Source organism: Macrosteles quadrilineatus, unplaced genomic scaffold, assembly GCF_028750875.1.
Source record: "Macrosteles quadrilineatus isolate MER2022 unplaced genomic scaffold, UCM_ALF_1.0 Scaffold_8__2_contigs__length_117827958, whole genome shotgun sequence".
Classification (NCBI taxonomy): Eukaryota; Metazoa; Arthropoda; class Insecta; order Hemiptera; family Cicadellidae; genus Macrosteles; species Macrosteles quadrilineatus.
The window spans coordinates 103,904,942-103,932,865 of NW_026542601.1; the positions used below are offsets into that span (position 1 = coordinate 103,904,942).

At 33.8% G+C, this 27,924-nt stretch overlaps 1 protein-coding gene across 3 annotated transcripts; it reads right to left on the reverse strand.

The window, feature by feature from the left end:
* Window positions 1-42: 42 nt before the first annotated feature.
* Window positions 43-27,924, reverse strand: LOC128999496 (uncharacterized). Of its 3 annotated transcripts, XM_054426058.1 has the most exons (15): window positions 27,724-27,924; window positions 23,508-23,763; window positions 21,308-21,446; window positions 17,027-17,244; window positions 15,398-15,470; window positions 14,337-14,473; window positions 10,896-11,083; window positions 9,939-10,146; window positions 8,715-8,950; window positions 7,705-7,840; window positions 7,033-7,131; window positions 6,210-6,257; window positions 4,122-4,207; window positions 3,247-3,404; window positions 43-2,862 (listed from the first exon to the last, which is right to left on the reverse strand). In XM_054426058.1, the coding sequence occupies exons 2-15, from the start codon at window positions 23,691-23,693 to the stop codon at window positions 2,822-2,824; spliced, it is 1,953 nt and encodes a 650-aa protein (XP_054282033.1). In that variant the 5' UTR covers window positions 23,694-23,763; window positions 27,724-27,924; the 3' UTR covers window positions 43-2,821. The 3 variants fall into 3 exon arrangements, with proteins under 3 accessions (XP_054282033.1, XP_054282034.1, XP_054282035.1); XM_054426059.1 differs by lacking the exon at window positions 6,210-6,257; XM_054426060.1 differs by lacking the exons at window positions 23,508-23,763; window positions 27,724-27,924 and adding an exon at window positions 22,440-22,646.

Consider the following 27,924-nt stretch of genomic DNA (forward strand, 5'->3'; position numbering starts at 1 on the left):
AAGTACCGGTAATGATGTCATGGGTTTAAGAAAAAACATATAAAGGCTGTAAAATACTATATTTGTCTTACAAACATTTCATTCTGCTATTGAACTTGAGTAACAAGTGATACCAGACATTAACTTCGACATTTATGCTTTCCTACATTAAGCTACTTTTGGCACCATAAATAGAGGGTACTTAATTTACTGACAATAGAATGGTCTGTTCAGTAGTCCTAAAGTAAATCAAGATGAGCATTTTTGGAAAATCATAGTAGCTATAAAGAAGAATGGAAAAGTAATAATCTATTAAAACCTGATTCTAAACGATTTTTCACTTAAAAATGAACAGGCTAAGCTTATATTATCACAACCTTGATTTACACTAAACGTTCTAATAAAATTCTTTTCTAAACAATAAAATTGACTTCAGTAATTAATTAACGATGCCTTGACAGAAAAAGATTCTCACAAAACTCATTTTTTCATGATAAAAAATTCTCTAAGGTTGTCAGAATTTGAAATGCAATTACATTGGCACAAAGATTTACAGAGGAAAGCAGCTTATATCACTAGAAGTTTGAAACTTAAACTTTGTATCATTAAAACAGTGTAAAAAAGTAAAAGATTAAAAAACTACCAGCGTTAAAAGTTCAATTAAAAATTCAAGTCTTGTAACAAATTTGATTCACTCGCAATGTTTTATAAAAAACACCACTAGCTTACATTATTCTAAATAAACATAAATATCACTTACTTACATTTAATTGAGAAAAAGCGATATGTATTGCACCAAAAACAAAATTAACTACCCACTAAATAAAAAAAACTAACAATATTTACAATTTAATGCTTACAAATGAGTAACGTAAATGTGATATTTTGGGTAACGTTGCAGAGCAAAAAGCTGTGATTATCACACAATAGAGAAAACTATTTCAAGGGAAATAATTTTAGAATAGTTGGTAAGTTTTTTTTTGTCTTGTAGTCAAAAATAGGCATCTAAAAACAATCTTGATTACTGCATATTTATCTTAACACAAGAAATACCTGGAAAAATGAAATATTTAACTATTTAAGTCAATCTTTAGCACCATTTTAATGGATTGGTACATACCAAATGAGATCCTAAATTTAAAACCAAACATGACTAAATATATCTTTAGAGAAATCCATCTTCTGACTACAAATCTGGAATATAAACCTTCAAGGATTATTTGTTTGGACAATTAAATTACGAATTTATAACATATTTATTTTTTAAGGGACTCATAATGTTATTAAGTAATAAGATGTATATAAAATAAAATATAACAAATACTTTTTACATGTTGATTTTGGATTTTGTGATAAACATAATAATAATTTAGAAAGATTTTACCAAATTATCTATTCTTCACTAGTAAATCGCAAAGGTACTTCTTTAAATCATGTGTAAATGGCAGTTTTAGAACACAAGTTTCCTTAGCCTAACATACACCATACATAAAAGCCCCTATGGATTACAAAGGACCATTAATTTTACGTACACTTTGATTTACGAACAATTACTGTTTATATTTTAAGTTTTATTAAAAAAATAAATTTCAACACTCAAAGCCGTAATTTAGTTAAATAATTGTTGCAGGGTTTAATATATTACAGGATTTATATATTTGTTATGAAATATACTGCTTGGTCTAAAAGACATCCGATTTACAACAGTAAAACTATGAGGAGGAAAAAAGGTTTTTATAAAGTTGATGATAATATACTACAATAAATAGTATACTACGTACCAATGACTTCATCTCCATTCAGGCTCTATTGCGTAGTTTAGTTAGGTTACATAAAAAATATTTAAATTTCAACTTAAGTAGGCCTATACACACACATTGTGGGAAAAAAATTAAAAATTTCATATTAAGAAATATGCTAAGTAAACTTTTGTGCCATTGGGCTACGCCAAAATCGAAAATCACAAAACTTTGTGCAAAAATAAAACTGCAATTGACTAAGTTTTCAATTTCAATGCCCTGTCACTACATTTAAAGCTAATATATTCGGGATTGTGGTAAGAATATGATCTATTAAGTAAAAAACACTCATAAGACCGACAATGCAAGTTTTAGGAGACTTGTAAAATGAATAAATTTCTTAGTAACAAGGAATTAAAGCTTATGGAAAAATATTCAGGTTATTTAGGTCTTATTTACCTGTATTTGGAATAACTCAATATATTTACTATTTAGCCTTTTCTAATAATTAAGGTACTTGGCATAACTCAATCATGCTTCTCTTTAAGAGCTTCATATTAACAAACATATTATGACATTTATTTAAGTGGTTGAACTGGTGAAGGTTGTAAATGAAATATCAATCCAATTTTCGACTTTAAAGCTGTGATGTTAAAATTATATTGATTAAAAAGAACGATGTATTGAATAGCCTGAGCAAACAAAACTGCGACCACCTAATACTGTACAGGTGAAATGGAAGGATTGTAACGTAGCACACGTATCACTAACAGACTTTGATTTCAATAACGTTAACATTAAGCTATTTAAATACAAACAGTTCTATATCATAACTTACCTGTTCATGTACAAAAATCACATTCAGCGACTTATCCTACATATTCACAGTTAAAGACTTTAGTACATGCCCCTTATGTATTTACATAAAGCTTGAAACTTAACAAATCAAACTTCACAGTACGAAAGTAGGTAACTTAAAGCTAATAAAACATAAAAACAATCGTTTCTTCGTCTGTACACCGAATATAAAATACTTAGGCTTTAATTCGCTTAAAATGACTTCCGTTATGAACGTAAAATATGTTGTTGAACAACAACAGTCATTACTGAAATTCTTCTTCGTCGAAGAGTACATTGTCCAATACTGGAAACAGAACATTAAGTTAGAGATTATTTATTACATTAAATGGTTTTAGCTGCTTACTGTGTAATATGGTGAAAAAGTATTTAAAACATATGTTTAGAGACATACATAAGATAAAATATGTATAGAACATTATTTTCACGTAAAAGAAAAACACTAGACTTTCAAGCATATTTTGGTCACGTCAATGCAACAACAATTAATTGCTTATTTAACAATTGACAATAGGAGTTGAAAAATGCTAGTTTTAAAAATGTAGTAAATAATATAGTATGCTAAAATAAAACAATCTAAAGGTATAAAAGTAAATACTGTAAACGAAACTGATAAATGAATTGACACAGCATATTTCCAAATTTTTTATCATATTGCATGCTGCTTTACCTTTGAGCATGGATTCCAGCCTCTTAAGATTCCTGAGGGTGGTGGCCAGTTCCCGGGACGGACTCTTGACTTGAGGCGACCCTGGCTCACTGGCCTCTAGCTGGTCAATCATGGCACTCAACTGATGGTTCTTGGGACTGTCCTCATCATACAGGAACCTACAACACAGAAAAGGTTTTGACTGAGAATCAGTCCACAGTATGTTAGGGACATTCTATACGAATATTCTATATTTTGAGTAGGGTGGGGAAAATACATTCCAGTTCATTGGGACGGGATTAAATTTGATTGGGAATTTTCTTTGGACGGGATTTGTTCCCCCATTCTCAACGATTTTGCGTGTTGCGACTGATGATAATGACATCTCCCCAATCACGGAAGACATCGCTGGTTATAATGTGACACAAATTCAACATTTAAAAGATTACATATTTAGTGTTAATTTATTTATACTGTATTGCCATAGACAATGGTGCATCTCCAGTCAGAGAATGTCTGATGTGTTATATTTACATGATTAAATAGGTACTACTAAATCATTAGAGTTACCTTTGTCAATCAGCTCACAGTAGTATTTACAATGTTACGGCCGTTTCAGCATCTTCGTGCTATCATCAGACGTTCAGCCTTAGTGGCGTCGTTAATATACAAAAACAAAAACTGTCACACGCGACGTAAACATACATAATCATAAACGGCCGTAACATTGTAAAAACTACTATGAGCTGATTGACGAAGGTTACTCTATTTAATGATTAAGTCACAAGATCAGCTCAGGGGCTAAAAAATATAGATTTGAATTAAACACTAGTCACTAAAATTAATTTGTTTAAAGTGTAGTATTTAGAAAATGTACTAAATATCTAGTTTCTTACCTTAGCTTGTTGAGTAAGCTGCAAGAGTTGCCCTTGAGTTTGCTAGAGAGTCCAGCCAGCGCGCTGATCACCAGTGTGTCAACACCCTGTAAAAATCATCAAAATAATACAATCTAAGTCATAAGTTTATCCAGAAAGTCACGTAGGTACTTTTGACAACTGAATTCAATCAAAACCAAAGCGTTGGACACAAATTAAAAAAAACTGCTAAGTATTCTGATTAAAAAAAAGTATAACTATTAAAAACCAAGAGTCTGATAACAAAAATAACAAGTAAAAAGTTGGTTGGTAAGTTTGTCGGAGGGATTAAAAAAAATGTGTGAGCAAAGTGTGTGGTGTGTGAACACTACTAACTGTTTTTTGTCATTGATGTGAAAATTGTAACACAACAAAGGTACATTAAAACCCAAACATAAGCTACATATGACCATAGACAAAAAGAATTAAATATAGACCGTCAGCTGTGCTGCGGTTACCATAGGTTCTGGCGCACACCGCTTGGAGCGCCATTGTAGTTACGGCGTACGCGCTACGTAAACTACAGCGGTGTGCGCCGGAACCTATGGTAACCATGGTAACCGCAGCACGGCTGACAGTCTATATTTAATTCTGTTTGTCTATGATATGACTGGTGAAATGGTTTATGGTAACTTAGCTACTGACTAACATCAGCTGATTCATTAGGCAGGATTGCTGATATCAAAAGCCTAATGTTCAAAAACAGCTGGATCCGGTATGAAACCGCAAAAAAGATTGATAAAGAAGCTAACAATCTGATTATTACATTAGTATTATTACCACTCAGCTTATTTGTATTATAGCTTTTATTTATAGAGCAGCACATTTTACATCAAACATGCATCAAAGCAGCTTAAGATCTTGTAACGGCAGTGGGTGGTATGTATTTGGTTGTTTGGTATAGTTAGTACTGTATCTACAAACAAAGGAAAAGTAAATGATAATGAAAAAAACTTAGGATAAGAAGAAAATCGATAATTTATTTTTCTCAGTAAGATAATTAACAATTGTATGGATGTTAAAAATTATTTTTGAGCATTTCAAGATGCATATTGAACTTGTATTAAATCACGTTTATTTTTTAACATCCTACGATTCTGCCACAAATGGACATAAAGTTATTGGAAATTATAGATTGATGCAAACATTTAATCAGGGTTTTGTCAAAGTTTTAGTTGCTTACAAATTAAAATCTGTAATTTTTATAGTAAACTCAATAATTTAAATGACAGAAAAAACAATAATAAATTGGAAAGCAAATCCTAAAAATCACCTATAGCCCTGCCAAGCTTTTGTAGGTGATGAAAAGTGAAATATGTTGCAAAGCCACTCATACTGCAATGAAATGAGGCAATAAATAGTACAAATTCATGGTGTCTACTGGTCACGGAAGTCACAGCACTAATTTTTAGGGAGTCACTGAAAAGTCACTGATTTGACTAGAGGGCACTGAAAAGTCAATGATTATACAAGGGGGTCACTGAAAAGTCGCTGGTTTTACTAGGGGGTCACTGCAAAGTCACTAATTTTACTAGGGGGGTAACTGAAAAGTCGCTGGTTTTACTAGGGGGGTAACTGAAAAGTCGCTGGTTTTACTAGGGGGTCACTGCAAAGTCACTAATTTTACTAGGGGGGTAAATGAAAAGTCACTGGTTTTACTAGGGGGTAACAAAGTGGTCACTGAAAAGTCACTGATTTCACTAGGGGATCACTAATTTGGCCAGGAGAAGTAGGGGGGGGGGGTCACTGAAAAGTAACAGATTTTCTTCTTAAGATCCCAAAAGTCCCTTTAATCGGGTCCAACTACAATACAACTTATTACGTTCTTTAAAGTTATATAGTGCAATATTGTTGATCTTTAGATATATATTCACCCCACTTAATTCCTACTGGTTGGGATATGAATATATACGTAAACAGGGGTGAACCCCTGTTGAATAACCTATTGAATAAATAAAACTATCCATGGAAGCAATGTGATGATGATGAATGGCTCCAGACTGTCAATAAGACTGGTTAGTTCGGCTCAAACACAATATACAAACACAACACATGAAATGTCACTCTCACCTCACTGTCAGCTCGACCCTTCACTTTTATAAATACTGGTTTTGTCACCTACAAAACACAATCTCTGTATTTTTAACCTCAAGCTTTATGTTACATTAGAAAACTGTGTAATAATTTTATTTCTCCCAGTTAGTGGTAACATGACAAAATTAAAATTAAAATTAAAATCCATCTTAAAAAAAGAGATAAAGTTTATGACTTTGTTTATTTTTAATATTTTTTTACAATTTAGACATTTTATTTACAAAAGCAGTAAAGGCAAATCTAAAACTAATCCTAGGAGGTTAATTTAAACTTTTTTTAACTACAGAAATTAAGTTAACAAAGCAGAATTTTCCAAAAACAAGTGTTATGTAGGATAATATTTGTGGGACAGTAAGCACAAATTTTGTTATTATCAATATTTTTGTTAACATATTGTATTTGGTAAAATGCCACCCTCAATACTCCAACCCTAATTTTACGTAGGTACCTAAATAAAAAATATAAAAAAATATAGCGTTTAAAATATACTTTAAATCATCACATATCTGCAGAGAGATCAAATTTAAATCAGACTAATAATCTTCAGGTCTGTCTATGTGTTTGTTCTGGGTACACTAACATTATCAAACTGAGTGGGATTAAATTTAAAAAAAAAATTATCAAGAACACAGCCAAATATATATGCTTAAAAATATAGGCCAATTGTTCACAGTGAGAGTTTCTATATTGCTTTCTTTAACTGTGAAATTTCCAAATTTATCAAAGCACATCACCCTTCCAACATGTGCAAAAAAAGACACATCAAGTATTTAATAAGAAGGTACTGCACAAATCTTACCTCAAGTTTGGGCCTATTGCGTAACGGAGGGGTGGGGGAGTTGGAAGTGTTGCTGTACAAGGAGACACGGCTGCCTTGAGGAGTGTTCTCTAAGGAACTCTGCAAAACAAAACTTTGTTGAAACTTTAAAATGCCGTGCTTCTCCTTAACAGTATTGAGTACAGTAAAGCCTTAACCATCCAACCTCCCAAACAGTTTCCTTCTGACAAACTCAAGAATTGGTGAAAAATTTAAGTTTCAGTTTATCGGCTGTTGGGCAATAATTTTTTCGCGGTCAGGGAAGATAAAAATATGAAGATTTTGAGATCACAGGAGATTTTAATTTGGCTGTGATCGCAGGATAAGGTGACATCTTAAGTCATAGAAGGGGATTTTCAAAATCTAGCTGCTATGGTACTAACGGCTTATGGTCAATTTGTTCTTGACGTCATTTTATGTGTGAAAAACAAAATTCCTAATGATGTCCCCCCCAAGAACCTACACATAAATTTAACACTAGAAAAAAGAACTCTAGGTATAAGGTAAAATAAACACAGACTGGAACTCTGTGAAAAAAAAACAACATTGCTGGTGAGAAGTTTGAAAAAATAATCCCAGAATGTCATGCAATGTTTATGGGTAAACACTTAAATAACAAATCCTCTGCTTAATGACTGAGTAAATGATAGTTACCCTTGGAACCTGTAGTACTGGCCAGTCTTCATCTTCGTTGGAAAGTGTGATTTCTTCTTCTTCCTCCTCCGAAGACGAGGCTGTCAACTGGTGAGTGCCGTGGAAGGAAGCGGATCTCAGCACGGGGTTCACAGGACTGAAAATTAACATCAATGAAAACAATAAGCTGTAAGCAAAATAAACACACACAGCATTACAGCATTATAGCTATATCGTGCATGCTTGTAATATTACAGCTACGTACAAAACTTTGGCAATGAGTAGAGAAATATCTACGCAACCAATGAAACTATAATAGTACTATTAAAGCTTGGTATAATAGTAATTTTAGAGCATAGTGAGTGACCTAACATAAGTTGTAAAAGGTCTTAAGGAAAAGTGTGTAGTAGTCCTACATCTTTATCTTAAACAAAGCTCGTACTAGTACAGTTGTATATGAAGGACATCATGTACCAGTATTTAACAAAAACAAGTTTTATCTTTAATAGGATGAAATATGATTGGTTACATTTGAGATACTTACAGTCACAACAAGTCTACTCAAGAAGATGGCTGCCACCACTAAAATCTGCCTTACGCAAGTTAAGCTAGGTCAGGTACTGTAATGTTAATGTTAGGTTAGGTTTAATTTGACTAGATTAGGTTAATTTAGATCCCCTTCATTTGCATAGGGCAAATTTTCATAGTGGCGACCCTCTTCTTGGAAATACCTGACACTTTTCAATGTATGACAAAAAAAGTCATCTTCTTTGACTCTTTAAGATTAAACAATGATGAAACACTTGGGATTACATACACAACACCAAGCCTTGATCCAAAAATTGAACTTGCTTCATAACAAGACTCTCGATAACAAGTCAACCTTGATAACAAGTGTCATTTTCAAATTCTCTTGAATTTATTTGACCCCTAATCACATGTAGAAGTCAACCTTAAAACAAGTTAGTCTTATTTAATAATACTTATGAGTCTTTTTATCGAGGTTCTACTGTATAAAGCAAACCCCTTACCTCTTAGGTGTCGTGATGGTAGAGTTGGTAGACTGAGTCATGGCTGATGGAACCTGTTTTTTCGCTGCTTCCTTCTTCTTACCCTCGGCAGCCGCTTTCATCGGATCGTAGCTTTTGCGTTTCTTCCAATTCTGGTATTCCTTTTCCTTGGAAGACAAGGTTGAGTTGCTTCTACCTCCCCCAATGCTTAGCTTCCTAACGGGTTCTTTCTTGATGGTCGGAGCTGTTACAGGGGCCTGTAAAAAGGGAACTGTAAGTAACTATGTACCGTAGTTTGATAAAAATACTCACATTTTACTATTCAACTTACAATTTAAGAAGCCAAATTGTTTATATTCCTTCTGGATTTGTTTAAGAAAACAATTATTACAGAATGACGTATGCAAATCTTTCTAAAAAATATGTTAAGTCCATTAGTTTAATGGTTTAACTAAAGAATGTTCCATTGAGTTACAACTATCACGGAGCTGTAAATAGTTGAAATAACAAAATAACAGTGAGCTTTTAGCATGGAACATTAACATTGACTTTTGGTTACGGAAGTAGACATCCCATCTATATGGACCAGCTGCAGCCAATTAAATAAAAAGTTAAATGAGGACGCTGTTTTCACTTTTTTCTTGTTTATTTTTTTGGTACTATGATAATTATTCGACATAAAAGACTGTGTTGTCCACAATAAGTTATCGTTTGGATTTGGCTGTGTTAAAAATTTTCCGTATTCAAAATAAGTATAACATCAGCACATGGTAGGATTGGGAGTTTTATGAGGAAAATTGAGTTCCATAAACTCCATAAACATAAAACTTTGCAGTTTCTTTCTGAACTGTATCAAAGAGCTTTAAAAACAAATAATTTAATACAATGGAATGTTGTTGTAAATTAGAAATTCCAACCTTATTGTTGTAGGGACTGTTGTAGATTGCTTGATTGCTTATGATGGATGTATTTAAATTGAATTTGGCAAATTTATTTATTTCATACTAAGCTATCAGCATACAAAAAATACACTTCACTACCTTCCCTGTAGCAACAAATCTCAAATAATGAAAAATCAATGTTTTTTAGATAGGAAATAAATCTGACAATTTTATGGGAATATTTTGTTGAAAATTCAGCTAGTAAGTGGAAATTTGCTTAGTCTGCAGTTTTGCTGCGGCAGGGGTATTTATTCTAAAACTTGGTACAGTTTTAGCATGGCTACAGTCAAAGGTATTTCTTCACCTGATGGAGTGGTCGAGGAGATCTCATACTAAAGCGGCCACAGTCGGTCCGAGCAAAGGTAGACACAGGAGCCGAGCTGGGCGGTGGATCTGACATTCGCTTCACCACTCTCGGAGGAATCGCTTTGGCAGGAACATCTTTAGTTTTGTTTGTAACCAAAGAGGATGTACTATTTTTCTTGGGCTCTTGTAGCCTTTCTCTTCGTAAACTAGAAAATAAAGTGAATGTGAAGACTTGGACAGTACACTAAATTGGACCTCACATGTCGATAAAATATGTAATAAAATTAGCTCCGGTATTTTTACTTTAAGACGACTATATCCCTTTGCAGTAAAGAAATTTTGCGTAGTAATTATGATTTGCTAAGTGGCAAATTACACACTTTAGGGAACAAAAACTTTAAAAATCAAGTACAAATTTAAGTGATTTTGGTCAGGAACCTGATATTGCAAGCAAAGCAACTTGGTTTATCACTTGCCAATGGTTATTATATTATTCACAATCTACATTAAGATTATTTTGTTTTTGGTGCAATACAGGGGGGGAGAGGTTCGAGATATTGGCCATGGGGAGGCTTCCGTGACATAGGGAGTGCCGTGCTGTGTGACGGGATGCCGGATAAAGCTGTAAACATTTCTGATTCTAATTTTACAACTAGAGGTGTGCAAGCAGAGGTGATTCTCTATCCAAGCAAATAGTTAAACCTAAGACCTCTAGTGATCGAGCTTTTGCTATGCTTTCAAATTCAGAGGCGCTAAGCAATGTTACACCACGACAAACCTAAAGGCACCCACCTCCATCCCTAATTGCAAGATATATTATTTCCTGAACGGAGAAGTATGAAAGAACAATACAAGCAAGTAAGTCACCAAAAGGTTAAGACAATACACTAAACTCAGTAAAATTGCATGTCTTATTTCCTGATTTTGCTCCCCTCAAGAGTTTCTAGTGACTAACCTGACACTCCTGTTGTACCGCAGACCTCCCCCGGAGTCTCTCCGTTCCGCTACATGATGCAAGCTGTTCTCGGCGTCACTCTCACCACCAGAGTCCAGTGACTGCGATACTCTGGCTTGTAACACTGAGATTGTCCGTTCAGTCTCCTTGGCCCACTTGTCTCTCTCCGGCTCCGGCGTTGTCAGCTCCTACATAAAATAATTGATTATCGTTAAACGTCCCAAGCGGGCTACTCTAATATTGTAGTACCTGAGCACTAGCACTCTACGTGGACTACTATAAATGTAGCACTGCGCTCCCCGCACTAACATCGCCTCGGTGTGAGATCACCACCTCACTAACATCGCCCAGCATTCGGCGGGGAACTTTGTTATTGTTGCCGCGTGTAGGGCGGTTTTATATGTCATTTGGCTGTAATTCGTTTATGGATCGGCCATTTCTGTATCTTTCTTGTGTCAGTGTGTTGACCCCATGTGGGCTTATGCTTAGTGACATAGAAGAAGATAACAATAATGACTGAAGTGTAGCATTATGGTAGGAACCTAACCTCAAAATTGTTCTTGATGCCTTTTTTGCTATGGTCTTTGTATGATGCCTTTTGTATTTTCTTATGGTCCTACATTTGGTAATACTGAGGAGCTGTTAGCACTTACATTTAGTAATGATATCTGTTGGTTTCTTGTACTCAGCACATTCCTCTACTGTATAATAATCCTAATATAATAAGCCTGGTATAATGAGCCTCTCCTATTGGATGAAACTAAATTCAAACATGTCCGTCCACTCATCTACTTACTTACTGCCATGGCCATTTGTATCCAAGCTGGTACTTGGCCTCGCCAACACGTCGTCGCCAGTTCTCTTGGTTCTCCGAATCTCCCTGTACTAGTTTAATTTTTCCATATCTTTCCGGACTTCATCCCACCACCTGGCCTTTGGTCTTTCTACTGGTCTCCTTCCCCTCGGATTTCCCCTTAGTACCTTCTTCAACAATCTCTCTTCATTTCTCCTCAAGATATGGCCAACCCACCTTAGCATCCTGCTTTTGGCCTCTCCTACAATATCGGGGTCTCAGAATGATTCTCTTAACTATTGGTTGTGGCGAATTCTCCATACTCCATCAACTACACAGCACATTAAATGTTCCTGCGCCCAGTCGCAGCCAGCCATCATACAACCGCAGTTAACGTGTTAATACACTTTACATAACATTAGTGATCAATATCGATGCTTCTTTAATCTTTACAATATGCAGACTTGATGATATCTTTGTACTCCAGAAAGACAATAGAGAATGGTGCTTAATTAGTATGGTGTTTATTGAGTAAAGCCCTCAACTGTTTAGAATTTAATAAGAGATTCCATCACGTCATGAGCTCAGCAAGAACACAACAAGAGACAGGCTATAGTACCTATATTAGGAGTAAGTAAACTTTCCATAAAAACAGGGTTAGTTTTGTCACCTTGAGGGAGAGGTAAAAAATCAAAGTGAAAATAGGACTGGCCCACTATCCAAGGACGGTTTGGAAAGCATCTGCAGTGCATTAGTTTAAATGATAACTTAACAATAACACCCCAGGAGATTAAATAACAAATGTATACCAGTTTATTTCTATGCTAATATTTTAGTTTTAATTTTATGTAAAGGGAAAAAATGTTTAAAACATTCTAGTATAGGAAACAGTACAGTACAAGAATATATTTTTCAAAAGTAATAATTTTACCAAAAAGACATTTCAATGACTTTTAGCTCATATTTTTACCCTTTTACGCAAATTTAAGAAATACAAAATTATTATGCACTATAAAATTAGAATTTTTCTATTTGGTACAGAATATTGGGTGCCAAAATCAACACTTTTATACAAAAAAACCTGTGTAAGTAGTTATTTTTAATCATTGCGTAAAGGAGTTAAGGTTACTTAAAATATTAAAATACAGTTATTTTGTAAATATTGAGTTACTTAGTTTGAGTAAACTTGATGGGATATGAATCATTTTCACTTTTTCAACGAGTGAAGTGAATTATTTACGCAGAAGATTCTTCAAGTGGTAACTGATATCAATAATGACTCATCTTTACAGTGACATTAGGCATCCACTGATAACGCTGACAACCTATTTGACTGATTGCTCAGTTTAAATTGCTATAAAAGAGGATCATTAACTCATTTTGTACCCAAGCTAGCTCTCTTAATATTTAGTAAGATGATACTTCAACGTTGTTCTTATAACACTTGTTGAAAAGGATCACTTCATCCAAACAGTTAACTAATTTTCTCAAGCTCAGCTTACTAACTTTGAGAGCCAAGGGGACAAGCCATACAATTTTTTTTAGATTGGAAATAAGACAGAAAAACATTTCCCATTCATAGTAGAAAGTTTCATGGTCATAGAATACACAGTTTGGTAAGGCACATAGTCCAAGTTTTGTATTACAGCAGAGTCTCTTAGTAATCTGATTTTCATTTATTTAACCTCCGTTTTATCCGAGCCTCTCTTCAGACGACCGAGTACAGTGAAATTGTGCACTATTTCCGTTTGGACTGTACACTGTAGTGCAACCACTTCTATTCCCTGACTGCGCTTGGAAGATGTGTGCTAGGCTTAAGATACCTGCACTTAGTTGTCCTTACAGATTACTTTAGTACACTGCATACTAAACAGTTTATCATACCTTCTCAAACCTGTACTCTACTACTCCTGTACTCTCTACTAACCTTCACGTCTTAGTTGTAGAGCAAACAGAGACCCATGGTATATGGGCAAGAACCGCTTTACCTTATATTTTACAAATACAGCTGTAGTGTGTGCAATGATTTTACTTTGTCTGTTATTTGCTAAGTTATTTGTTGTGGCTTCAAAACAGGAGGCAAGTTATTGGTTTCAATAGTAGACATAAAAGAGCCTTGAATACATTTTTCAACAGGAAGACTTGGTTAATTTTTTTAAAATTTTAACAAGTTTGGGATGGTTTTGTAATGATTTCCATCTTAAATGACCATTTTGCTTATCCAACCTTGGTGTATTGGTTTAGTAATTGAATACAGTAATTGATAATGATTGAAACTCTTATTCTATACCAGATATCTAGGCCTAGATAAAAAAACATAATGATTGAAACTCTTATTCTATGCCAGATATCTAGGCCTAGAAAAAAAAATATAAATTGGAAATGACATATAAGTCAATAAAAATATCACCTGTAATAGTCATTACAGCATGAAATTTTTGTTCTAGATATGAGATACAGATGAGTATACGTTCATTGATCTTGATTAAACCAACAGTGTCATTTAGGCATTACAATAATATCCCATTTCTCGTAAAACTACTAGCTGGACAAATAATGTTACACTACAGCTAGTTGTAGACAATACACACAGTACAAGGGATAGGTTGGTTATTCCCCCTAACACCACAACTAGTGTTTGCTCCTACCTGAGCTGCGGCCGGGTACGACTTGCGGTTGAGACAGGACCTGAGAGGCTCATGTTCCTTCACAGGAGCCACCAGTGGCAGCCGAGACCTCATGTTGACTGGGGACGGGATCTTGCTCAGGTTGATACTCGTTGTGTCTGAAAGAAAAAAGTTTTTGAAAAGTTGTGAAATGACTCTTTACGGCGACTAGGATCTAAAAACATGAGAGATGACTCACAAACTTTTTTTGTAATTAAATCATAGAGAAACTGTGTAAGCACATGTGTCGTTTAATTTAACTACCCTTTGAATCGTTTAAAATTTAACACTTGTTACCCTATAAAATGTTAGCAAATAATAACAAAAAAAAAACACAAGGCACACTAAACTGGAAAATCTGGAGGGGGGGGGGAGATTTTGAAGAGTGAAATGAGGTAAAGTCAGTTCCTACAAAGATGTGTGTGTGTGAGTGGTACCATCTTGTAAGACTACTGACTGGCAAAAATACAATATAATTAATGACTAATATACAAGTGCCCGGAAAAATACTCAATCCTTTTAAGGGGATCTTACTTAATTTGGTATAATGTGATTTGTTCTTTAAGATTATTCTGGTTTCATATATTTTCTGTGCAAAGTCAATACTTGCCTCAAAAATACAACTGGAACGCAAAAACACTCCAAATAAGCTTACCAGCCAATTTAATAAAAAATGTAGTAATTTAAAAAAAAATTATAAAAATGTTATTTATATGGTAACCTAACCAACAGGTATAAACAAACTTCTTATCGATTTATATTGTTGATATTGTGCTACCATGCATTGCGTTGATGCCATCCTCAACAACAGTAGGTAGTGAATTTACACATTCTATTGGTGGTTAAGATAACTAACAATGGCAGCTAATAAAAAAACATGATTTTGCCAGTATTAGTGTTTTTTTTTGTGTGTCATTAGCAACCTTATTTTTTAAGGCAGACCTGTTTATTTTTCTAAAAAAAAATCTTTTCTCAAACTAATGGTGGGAGTATACTCCCTCTTGTGGTAGAAAATAAAATTACAATTTTTCCACCAAAATCACCTGTTTTTGTTGTGATGGTAGAGTGCTCTAACCATTGCGTGACCTTGGTAGATTTGGTGTGAGTGGAATTGACCTGAAAACAACAAAAAAACAAATTAAAATATTTTCAAGACAAAAATCCTTTTAAAACTACGTTTATGATTTCAATAACTAAAAACAAAAACAATCAGGATGTAATACACAAAAAATAGCATTGTGAATAACGCTTAATCTAAAGTAGGGAGATTTAGATAAAGAACATTTCAACACCCAACATTCTCTAAATCATGACAGCAGAAATCATGTACAGATAGATGGATAGAACATGCTGTAAACATTTCCAGGATTGAAATTAGTGGATAGAAATTCTCATGACGTAAGGAGTGGGGGGAGGGGAGGGGGTATTGCAATGCCAGCTCATAGTTTGAATATTCAAATAAAAAAACTAGTCATTGTAATGAAAATCTTAAAAAATAGAGAGGGTTGTTACAAAGCCAATTCTAACCCATCCAAGCTAGCACTACTTTGTCTAACGTTGGTAATAGTTAATGCTAATGGTGATGTTTCCACAAGTGATAACTAGAATATCTACACAATTGATTTCCAACTCATTCAGTTACCATGAGTATATCAATAAATTCCAGATGACATGAAAAATCAAGTTTTAAATTTTACGACGGGTTCGTTTAGCGTCAAAGCCAGTGTAAATTAAAAGATTTTTTACATTTGCTAACTCTAACTATGGGTTTTCTGTGCAGACTAAGAATGTAGACTTTTTACGTGCTTGTGATGTGTGGTTTTAGAAATAGACTGACATTATATATCTGACACTTAGGGTGATAACCACAGACAGATGTAACATATTTGTGACTTGAGTTTGTTGTTGCAAAACATGTCCTGGCTGCCAGCCAGTCTATCTGATTGTCTTTAAATACATATCAGACTACAGCAATGTCTATTACACAAACCTAGCCCTAGTAAATTCGCTTTAGTAGCAAATGGTCCTAAGTTTACGAGCTCCAAGATTTATAACAAGATCCCAAACATCAAAAATATTGAAGACATAGAAAAGTTCAAGATTTTACTCATGGAGTATCTATTGAAGAGGCCATACTATTCACCGGCAGAGTATTTTGAGGATGAATGAAAATGGCCACTTTTTTTGACGACCACGGCACAGTGACGCTTCCCATGAGAAATATTTCAAGTATCAAGTATGTCATGTTACCTGCATGTGAGACTTTTTTTCGCTTCAGGGGGGGGGGACACCCCAAAATCTGCACAAAATGTGCAACTTTTACTTTTATGAGTGAATTGGGTGTTTTGAAGGGGTTTGAGTAAATTAAACATTATAGGCTAACATATACAAACATTTTGATCTAAGGAGTTGGTTAGCAATTTGTGTTTGGTCTGTACGAACCACATACTTTTTACATTTGGTATAATACAAATCAATACCCATGCAACACATTCATGTAATGAGCATTAGCAAACATATTGGATTAACATAACACATTCACTACCCCTCATACAGAGGAGTGTGACGGCTGGTAGGCAGCAAGTTAAATTATCTATGGTGGGTATCCTAAACCATGTAAAAATCTGAATATGTAAAATATAATTTATTCGACTAAAAGACAACCGTCTCACCTGGTTTTTCTTCACCTCCACCGTCTGACTCTGCACTCCGAAGACAGTGTCGATGTTGTTCCTAGCCGTAGTCACCTCGGGGCTGTCCTTGTCAATGGTGTAGGTGCCGGTCTCACTGACTACGTCGGAGCTTGTGTCGTCATCCTGCTCCTCCCCGGCCCCCACCATCACCTCCGCCTCTCCTCGTCTCTCCTGCGCCGCATTGGTCGACTTGCCACCTACAAGTGTCAGAATGGAAACTAGTCATCCAAAAGAAGTGGTGGAAACCAATTCAACGTCAATCTTATTTGAAAAAGTAGTTTTTAATTTTAATGTATAAAAACGATACTAATATTTGCAAATAAAAAAAGTTAGAACAAATAAATTAACTAAAATTTTGCGATTTAGCTTACAAACCCAATTTGGATAAGGACCTTGCGGTTTGATATTGTAACAACCTTTTCCTGGTAGCAGAAGGTTAATAAAATTAATAGTTATCACTTAACACGACACTTGGCCAGAAATTATCCACTGTTAATAGAAAAAAGAAACTAACTGAATAGTTAAAGAAACATGACTTAAGTCAAATGTATACTAAAGGTACATCAGTACTGTGGATATATTTTGTTTTAGCAGAGCAGGTACCGGTTTATAGCTAAGTTTACACTAGCATGTAGCAGTGGCGCCACTTTTACTGGCTTCAAAGTGGCGCCAAAAATGGACCGTGTAAACCCCTAATGACGCGCCATTTTTAGTGGAGAGGTGCAGTGGCGAGCCAACTGAAGTCACGCCACAAATATATGTTTTGACAAATATTAGTGGCGCCAGTAGCGACTGACACGCCATCTGTACTGACGCGTCACTTGCGGTGGCCCGTGTAAACCACAGTGCCAGTGCTAGTGACGGACGTCTAGCTCCATTTTCATTTGTTTACCTAGAAACTTGACCTCTGCATTGATCTCTGCATAAACGTGTGTTTTTCGGTGTTAATTAGTATAATCTTTGTTTAATTTTATACAGTGAAGTGTTTGTTACGGTTTCCTGGGTTTAATCCTACTCACAATGTCACGTGCTTCCTTCAATAACTCTTCACTAACCACATCAATCACTGTTCCTAACACATTCCGAACACTCCAAATGTAATCGGACATTTTGAAGGTAATCAGACAACAGCTACAAAATAAAACCAACCATTTCTGTGCAAAAAACTCGTGTGTCTCCATGAAAATGGCGCCATTAACAGTGGCATGCTTGAACACTCCCTTTTGTGTGTAAACCGCTAGTGTCATGACACTAAAACTGGCGCGATTTAGTGGCGCCACTGCTACATGCTAGTGTAAACTTAGCTTAAAGGTTAGAGTTGGGTATCATTAGTTCAGTAGTATCGGGTTAAAATTTAACCAATCATCAATGATATATAGTAAGCAGATGGTTTGAATACCAACTTAAATAAAATTGAAAAAATCTTGATTGACAAGAGTGATTTAATGGCATATTGATTTTTAAAAAGGTTTTAGCATTAAGGAATCCTAAAAATATGGGGGCACAGCCTAGATAACGTTCTAATGAGCGAAAAAAACATAAAAAAATCGGATGTAATATGTAATAAGCTGTAATAAATAATTTATTATTTTTTATTGGAAAACAAATAACCCAAGCTTTGATAAAACCATCAAAGCAAGTTACGAATCAACCATTTATTTGTACAACTTGTCTTATCATCTTCAGGGTCAAGATGAATCAACAACCTTTGCCGTTGTATTTCCTTGTTTTATACATAAATAGCATATAGTCGTCAATATACGTGATTCATAATTTTAATATCTCGGACCATTAAAACTTCAATGACAAACTGCAATGTAAGACGATCTGAACTTCATTCCTTTGATAAAACACTCAAAATTACTATTTGTACTTTCCCCCTCTATACATAGTATATTGGAGAAAGTATTGTTTTCATAAAAATTTGAGTTTGAGTTTTGAGTGGATATATCTGTTTTGGATCCCCCTGAACCCAAAAAAGTGATTTTCAAAGTGATGTCTGTGTGTATGTCCGTGTGTGTGGATGTGTACAGAGCTACAGACCACAGCTGCTGTAGTCCGATTTTCATAAAATTTATTATGTAGGTACTAATCTATGGTATCTCCAGAATTTTTTCATTTTTCAAAATTTTGATTTTTAATGGAGATACTGTATTCCCATAAAAACCCATAAAGTAACGGAAAAATCAGATTTTCTAAAAAAAACGGTCCGAACAATTTAAATACAAATTTTGTATGTTGTAGTCCTTTAGATTTTGAAAAAAATGGTACAAATCCTGTTTCTGTAAAAAAATTACGTTTCCAAAGATATTGTAGGCCTAACTTAAATGTTATTTTCCCATAAAATAACAAAAATCTGATTTTAGGAAAAAGCCTGATTTTGATGTGTTATGGTCCTAAGGAAAATAGTACAACCACCATTGATGTAACAAATTACGCTTCAAAGGTTATTGCAACTTTTGTGACTTTTCCCTATAAAATATTATAGTTACTACCACCACTTCTATGATAAAGGTTGTTGAGAAGCTTATATGAGAAAGTATGTGTCAGATTGCTGATACCGTTTATTAACTAAACAATTAAAACATATGACTTTAATTTGTATGTATAAGTAAACAGTTTTCGAGCAAAGTAACAGTCAAATATATTGAGATTTTTAATAAATGGTCATTTAACTTACGTTTAATAGTACATCAAGCACATAGCATTTACATGGTGACAGTTAAATTTTACAGGCTCTACAATTCTACACCATTATGTTCTCATTACCAAATCAATTAGACCAATTGATTAAAAATTTGGCTTTAATTTTCTTCTATTCATTTACGTTTTTTTTATACCAATGACTAGGCCTACTTAAAAAACGAAAAGGCCTAAAAATAATAGTGTTTGCACCTAGTCTTGATTTAGTACATTGCTTAGTGGGAGTTGTTTCATGTAATTAATTTCCAAACAGATACGGTATCTATACTATTATAAACTATAGGCCTAGTTCACGAATAATTCATTATGTCCCAAAAATATAACTAACACACCAAAAATTTATCAAAACTTAAGAAATTTTATGCTTTAGGGGGATGTTTAAAAATATGATATTAAAATTAATTTTTAACAAATTTTTTATCAGAAAGATTTCTAGGGACTTTTTTACAATTAGCCATATGCCTCACCAAAAATACATTTGGAAAAAATATATTAATTAATTCAAATATCGCTAAAAATGTAAAGTACCCAAAGCATGTTGCAACAAAATCTTACAGAGAACCAAAACTCTTTTCTCTCCAAACAAAAATTAAAGTTACAGAATTGAAACATGATTAAAATAAGACAACTCTGAATTTCAATTAAATGTACAGTAAAAGTAAACTACTTTGACTTACGGAATTTAAAGACGTTGACAGTAGAATAAAACTGTTTTAACTTGGACATGTTGGTGCCAAGAAAGCCAGGATGCCAATGTGCCTTTGAAACCAGGACTTTGACCCCTTCGGCCTAGCATGGACTACTAAACACGTTCAAACAGTGTCCACCTTCCGTATAGGACACTGTGTGTGTTGGAATGCTTATCTTAGTCCCCAATAGACAGTTATAATTCCTATTTTGTAATTTTTAGTGGTCCTAAAATTCCTATTTATAACTTGTCAAGTTATATTACATTTTTCTTTGCAAATTATAAAACATGTTTGTTTGTAAAATTTTAAAATAGCCTATGGTTATTATTTTTTTTTTCTGCAGATTATTTTGATGTACGGTAGATATTTTATGAATTTTTAGAAAAAGGCTGCAGCAAAACATTTTCTTTAAAAAATTGCAGCAGGATTAAAAATTGTTATGTAATTTTTAAAGAACATAATGGTTAGCCTACATGTTTATAATATTTATCTCTACCTTGGAATGCATTTATAAAATTGCCCGAATTGTTAATATTTTATTTCAGTTCAGTTTTAATCCTACTTTTTAACAGTGCAAAAAATTGATAGACTCAGAAAACAAGTAAAAATTTCATTAAAATAGTGCCACCATCAACAATTATGAAAGAACTGTTTTTTTCTTTATATCTTATGGTACGGTAGGCTACCTAAATGGTTGACACACCCTTTAAAAATGTTAAATAAATATTTTGAGTTTCTTACATCCTTTTGTGCCTACTAAAACAATAAATTTAGCTTTAATACTTGATACAACACTTGTGTCCTCAAACTCACATACTTTAAAGTTAAATTTAATGAAAGAACAAAAATAAACTCAAAGATTTCTTACCTTTACCATCAGTGTGTTTCAACTTCATCTCGAACAGCTTTGGTTTAGAATCATCTTCAGGATCGCTGGAGAAATATCCTTCTGAATGGTTTCCAGCTTTACGAGTGGCTCTTCCATTCACAGGACTGTCATTGTTTACCTATACAGAACATACAAAACATTGTTCACCTCGTAAAGTTCTCCAAATTCATGGTTTTAAATTTTTTTTTTATTTCACATTTATTTTACTTTGAACGATCAAATTTACTTTGAACGATCAAATTTATTTTGAACGATCAAATTTACTTTGAGTTAAACTTCAAATTTAATATGATTCCATTATAATTTCCTTTTTATTTAAACATGTAACTCTTATTGCTATTATTATAATTGTTATTACTACTACAAATTGAGCCGGGGAATCAACAAAGGTGCATATTTTAAATCAAATATGAGTGAATGATGAGTATAGAAAGAGTGAGATAGGCTATTTTACGGTAATATTAGATCCACTTTTACAAAAAATAAATGAATAAAACATAACTAGCCTAACTAAATATTTAAATACCTTAAGAAATTACAAAAGCATGTAAATTACAAAAATGTTTAAAGAATAACAATGGGATTTTATTTACATACAGAAAACACATTTTAAATATTGAATCATTATAGGCCTATAGTGCTGGTTTAAGAATAATTAAATGCCAAAATAAAATCTCATTTAAAAGGTATAAACTTAAGAGTTAAAAGCACAAATTGTATTAAATCAAGATAGCATTGGTGTCTAAAACTGGGTATTACTCCAGCTAATAAACAAGGTTCAGCAATGCAATGAATAAAATATAATTGCACAAATGTATTTTAAAACTGTACACAACAATCAACTGTAAGTGTATTTTTGTGTTTTATTAAATTACACAAGGTTCACCTATAATTCAAAGTCAAATTAATACCTCCAATAGTTTAGGATCTGATTTAAATTTTGTATTCTCCAAGTATTTAGTTTATTTCTTTCACAAGCTCTCTTGCAAAACTTTTGAAAATTTTAACATATGTCTACATTGATTAAGAAATTGCAAAAATTAAGTAATGTTCAAAACTGTATATAACTAGATACAAAAACCACCATCACAAACCAATTACAAAAACTCACACTGCGAAAACTCGTGTTCCGGTGTACGATCGGTGGCCGTCTAGTCAGTGGCGTGGTGATATCTCTCATAATTAATCAAGTTCACGAGGTGTAACCGCGTTATAAAACCTAATGGGTCTGTAGGCACTGCAGTTACGGTGTTAGTTGTACGGTAACCGTCACATTATACAAGACCCCCACTTTCCCGAACATTACCACTCGTCACTTCACTCTCTTGGCCTACATCAGCACTTATCACCTGGCGGGAGTGATAGCGCTGCCAAATCTATTTATAGCCACACTAGATCCGACGAGATTCCTTCCACAATACACAAATGTTTGTCAACGACAGAGCTATTTCGGGGTTGGAAACTGTGTTATGTGTCAAGATTGAACTGTGTTAGTTTTTAAGTTTTGTTTTGCTTTTGAGGTTTTGAAATTAATTTGTTGTTAAACGGTTTTATTTCAGAAAATTATTTCTGTAATTAGATTAAACTGTAGACCTAATCAACTTGCAGTTATATGTACAAGTAATGTAAGGTACCGTAATTAAATTTATTCATTAAAAATGGTGTGTTATTCTGAAATAACTATTTTTTATAGCAAAATTTAACGCTGCAGTGAATTAATCGTACAATAAATATTTGTAGATACATACTAATATTTTATGTTTTATAGGCTACTAGAAAGCAAGTTGCAAACAAGAATTTTGAAAACTATTTTTAAATTGACCTAAATAAATTGTTTGCAGTGTAAGAAAAAATTATTTTCTACTGTTTTAGTTTATATTTTGTAAATTCATTAACCATATTAGCTCTTACTGTTAAAATCTGCATTATGTTTCTAGCTCTTATGAATTGTTCAAAATAATAAATAATATTAATACAAATTAATGGCATAGACTATTATGTAAGAACCATTAGCCTATGTTTTCATTTAAATAATAAAGATAAAATTGTATACTGCACCTCTTTTAATGCTTTTTACAGATGAAAAGCTTATAAAATTAAATTATGTTCATAAAAAAACACATTTACCTAACATGATCAGAGTAGAATACTGTAGGCTATGGATCTAAAAAGCACTCACCTTGTTTTCATAAACTTTTGAAATAGGCAGAGATAAATTTCTGATATGTCTTCTTGCAAATTTATTCGTTGTTTCACCAGCAGGTTTGACGTTGTCAAAATGGACGGTAAATGCCAGTGATTGCGGTAAATTGGCAATTTCTTCTGACAATGTACCATTTTCTGGACTTTCGGGTTCAGAATCCATGGTATTCAGTTATCATGCAACACCATAGCTACTCATTCAAAACTTTTAAGGGTGTGTATCTTACAGCCTCCTGAAAAAATAATTTCCTGTTGAAAAATGTGTGAAGTTAAAAAAACTTTGTCAAACTGGCAGAAAAAACAGTCTATTTTTAATGCATGCGCGTGGCAGGTCTAAAGTATCATTTTTACTTTTTAGGGAGAAACAAGCGTTTTTAGCCCCTAGGAAGTAAAAATCAGCTGTTGTCACCTCGGTTGTAAAAAATTGCTTGTATCAATTGTACATCTTTGCTCATTGTAAATATTTCATAATAGATTGTAAATAGACATATCGTTAGTATAATGAACACTAATACAATCGTAATAGCCAAAACGATTGTATCACTTACTAAACAGCTGTTGCTTGTTTCCGTTAGCAAATTAAATTGAAAACAAGTTAGAAGTTTTTTGAGAGGTTATCTTTGAATGAAAACTAATTTAGTTTTGTAGCATATCTAGTTTATTAAAATAATGGTGCAATATGATCAAAACTATAGTTCATTACATGAGCAATTCACCCTCGCTCATTTTCCGACCTCGACTTCACCTTGATCGTAAAAGTTGAGCTCAGGTCGAAAAGAGTCATTTTAGGCCCTAGTGATGAATAAGTAATGCGGAAAAAACAGCCGTTTTTCATACATGCTTTGGGGGTGTAAAGTAGCTTTTTCACTCCCTAGGGAGTAAAGGTCAGCTGTTGTAAACTTTGATAGTGAGAACATGTAGTGATGTATGCCGGAAATATTCCCAATGGGAGGGAACTTATAAAATGGGAATATTTGGCGGGAATATTTCATTAGCCCATGAAGATTGCCAAAAATTTGGAATTAATGAATATTTCTAGATTTTAAATGTTTGGCTACTTTTATTAACACAGCCTTAACTGTTGACTAAGTACATTTTTACATTTTAATCCAAGAAATATCATTCCATCCAATCATTTACTGTACTTAAACAAGTGGGAATTTATTGAACCAAATTTGAATTCTCAAACCATTGATAACAAGTCAGGTTGCATGCAATTTTGCCTTATTTTATAGCAAAAAATATTATATTTCATAAATTTTGTATTATTTAATATCTTAGTGGCGTTCGATGGGAAATCTTAAATGCTAATAAAAAGTGTTCTCGAATTTTTTTTTATAAAATTAGCCATTATTTAGAAGGGATACACTTAATTAAAATTAAAATGTCCGCCATTTTGAAATATCAAATGCAAAAAGTTAGTTTGTTTTTCTATCATGAAATGTACTTTTATTTAAACACAACTTAAGTACTGTAACTAAGTTTCATAAAGATTGGTTGAAACAATAAAAAAATGTTTATGTAAAAAATAAAAAAATGGCAGAAATCTGGTTAACAAAAAAGAAATGCGATTTTGGAACAAATGTTATTCTTAATTTTTTCTCTTTTGACCCATGGAATTATTTTCTGGAGTTTGGCTGTTTACTTAAGGGACACCCTGAATATTCAATACTACCTAGGCCTATAATTATATTAAAACATTCTGTTTCTTAATGTTTAGGCTACCAATTTTACACCTTTTGTCATTATTAAGGAGTTACCGTAGGCCAATAATTGCTAACATTGCCATATTATTTAGTACCGTACATTTAAGTTCCTGAATGTCCCATTTCATCTTGTAGCATTGATGCTGGACGCTAATTTGCAAGGAAGTTTGCTTGGCTAGATCGAACTACTTGACACTAACTTATATTTTAGGTTTGTGATTGTATCCAGAAGTGTAAGTGGTCGTCATAAAACAGAAAGTTATTTATTTAATCATACAACTAAAACATAGCGCTCGCCGTTCAGGGTTTTCCTAGCTTGACACAAGTATATTTCCGGTATAACATACCAGAGCTGAAAGAGTCCCATGAGGGTTTTCTCTGTACCTTACTTCTCTGTGTTTATAGTTATTACAAGAGCACCTTATGGACAGAATCATTTCTACAGTGTTTTTACAGCTAGCCTATTTGGACCTCTTTTTTCTTTACTTGGTGCAAGATTCATGCACCAGAGAAATTATATGTCACGTAATACAGTACACCAGCGACCTCTGATTGGTAAGTTTCTTGGACACCAGTAACCAAGGGCCTATGCAGCTAACTTACGGCAAGATGACGGGTACATCAAATATAAATATTCAATTGTTTATCAGTATGATGGCTTAACTTAACTTATATCCTATTAAACTACCATACGTAATGAGTGGTGTGAATAAAAACTAGTATAAGCAAATACTAGGGATTTCTTAAGTAAATGCTACGTTTTGTGTGAATAAACACTCTAGCACTTGCTAGGGGTAACTTAGTTAGTACTAGAGGTTTCCTTAAAGAGGTACTAGAGGTTTTTTTAAAATATGGTGTGAATAAAACTTATGAAGTAAGCTAGATTGTTCTGTAGCCTATCATATGCTTCGATATTTTCAAGCCTGGTCTGGGGCATGCTAGACTTTTTCCTAGCAATTACTAAGCATCCTACCTGACTATTCAGTCCACAGTTTGTTGGTCATGGCTGAGTTTATGCCTATTCGTCAACGGAAAATTTATTCTGTTCGCTCTGGAATAAACAAACGTAATTGTAAAGAACTGTTAAGGTTTAGCAGTGAGAGTGTTGATTTCCTTGCGGCACAGTTTCTTGAAGAAAGTGATACTCGTGGCGGTGGTATTTCCAGAAGACAGCAAATGGAAATATTTCTGAGTTTTGTGGGTGATCCTGGCTTTCAGTTTGGTGTAGCTCAAGATGTGGGTACATCGTACTACGGCTAACAAGACTATAAGGTACGTGATGAAGATATGACCGAGGCTAAAGTTTTGTGGCAGACATTTTCGTTTGCCATCTGTAATTGGTGCCCTTGATTGTACTCAAATTTAGATAAAAAGCCTGGGCTGCACGGTGATGAGTATATTTGTAGAAAAGGATATTGTAGTATTAATGTCCATGCAACATGCAACGTATTGGAACAGGGGCCTATTCCTCCATAGGACTCTGCAACTCTTCACTCTGCACAAGTATTAGTGCAGAGTGGCCCGGCAGTGTTCACCATGGCAGAGTGTGGAGGAATAGCCTAACTTAATCATGTCACGTTAAAACCTAGCATTTACTCGGTCTAGCATGTACTAATTACCCCGAGAGTAAGTGCTTGGGTTTTTCTGGATTCGATTAGACTTGACCTAGTATTTACTACAAATCTTTATTCGCACTGATTTGGCCAAATACTTACTAGACCTAGCATATGCTAGTTAGAAAGAGGTAGTTTTTATTCACACTACGCTATCGGGCCTACCTAAGTAAATAATTTATGTTAGCCTATTCTGTGAGCACAAGTTTGTCCAATTTTAATATTATAAAGTATATAGTAGGTAAGGTAGGTTAATGTGTAAATTACAATTTTATATGCACTGTAAACCGTTCTGGGATCCCAAGACCCTCCCAGTTGACCTGGTCCGGTACCGGTAAGTAAGTTAAATCACTGGCTCATCTGCACCGGTGCACCAATAAAGGTTCCCAAAATGTGCCCAAAGTTATTAAAACATACTTACTTATTAAGTTATTAAACAAACATAACTTAGTAAAGGTTGCCTAGCATGGTACATATGTTGGAACTACTGCCATAGACATACTGCTAATTGTCCCAAAAACCAACTCGAAATACCGGTACCTATACGAGTGCATCATCAAAAAGGGTTCAACTAGTTCCTTTTTATAATTGAGTTAGGTATTTTAGTTATGTTTAATTCATAAGTATTAACTTCAGTCTAAGTTAGGCTACTTGGCACATTGTTGAGTTTAACAGAAAGCTGTTTCCTTAGGAATAGGCTCCTAAACTAAGAGCTAAATTTTGCAGGCCTAAGTAAATACTGCTATGATTTGATGATTACCATAACTAACAGCCTATGTGCGATAATACAGAGCTTCCTAAAGTATTTAAGGCGTATTATTGTATTTAGGTCCAAGTTGTTTATAAAATTGTGACACTTATGATGGTGACTCACCAGTAGTTAGGCTAGGTCAACGTGGACAAGTATTCGAGATGGTAAATACTAATAAACTCTATTAGTATTCAATAAATTGAATATGCAAGCAAATTTTGATGTATAATTTAAACCAAAACTTTAATAATTTAGTGGGAGTTACATTAACACAGACTTATCTTGACGAATAAACATATGATTCCTTCTGCTACACTAAACATT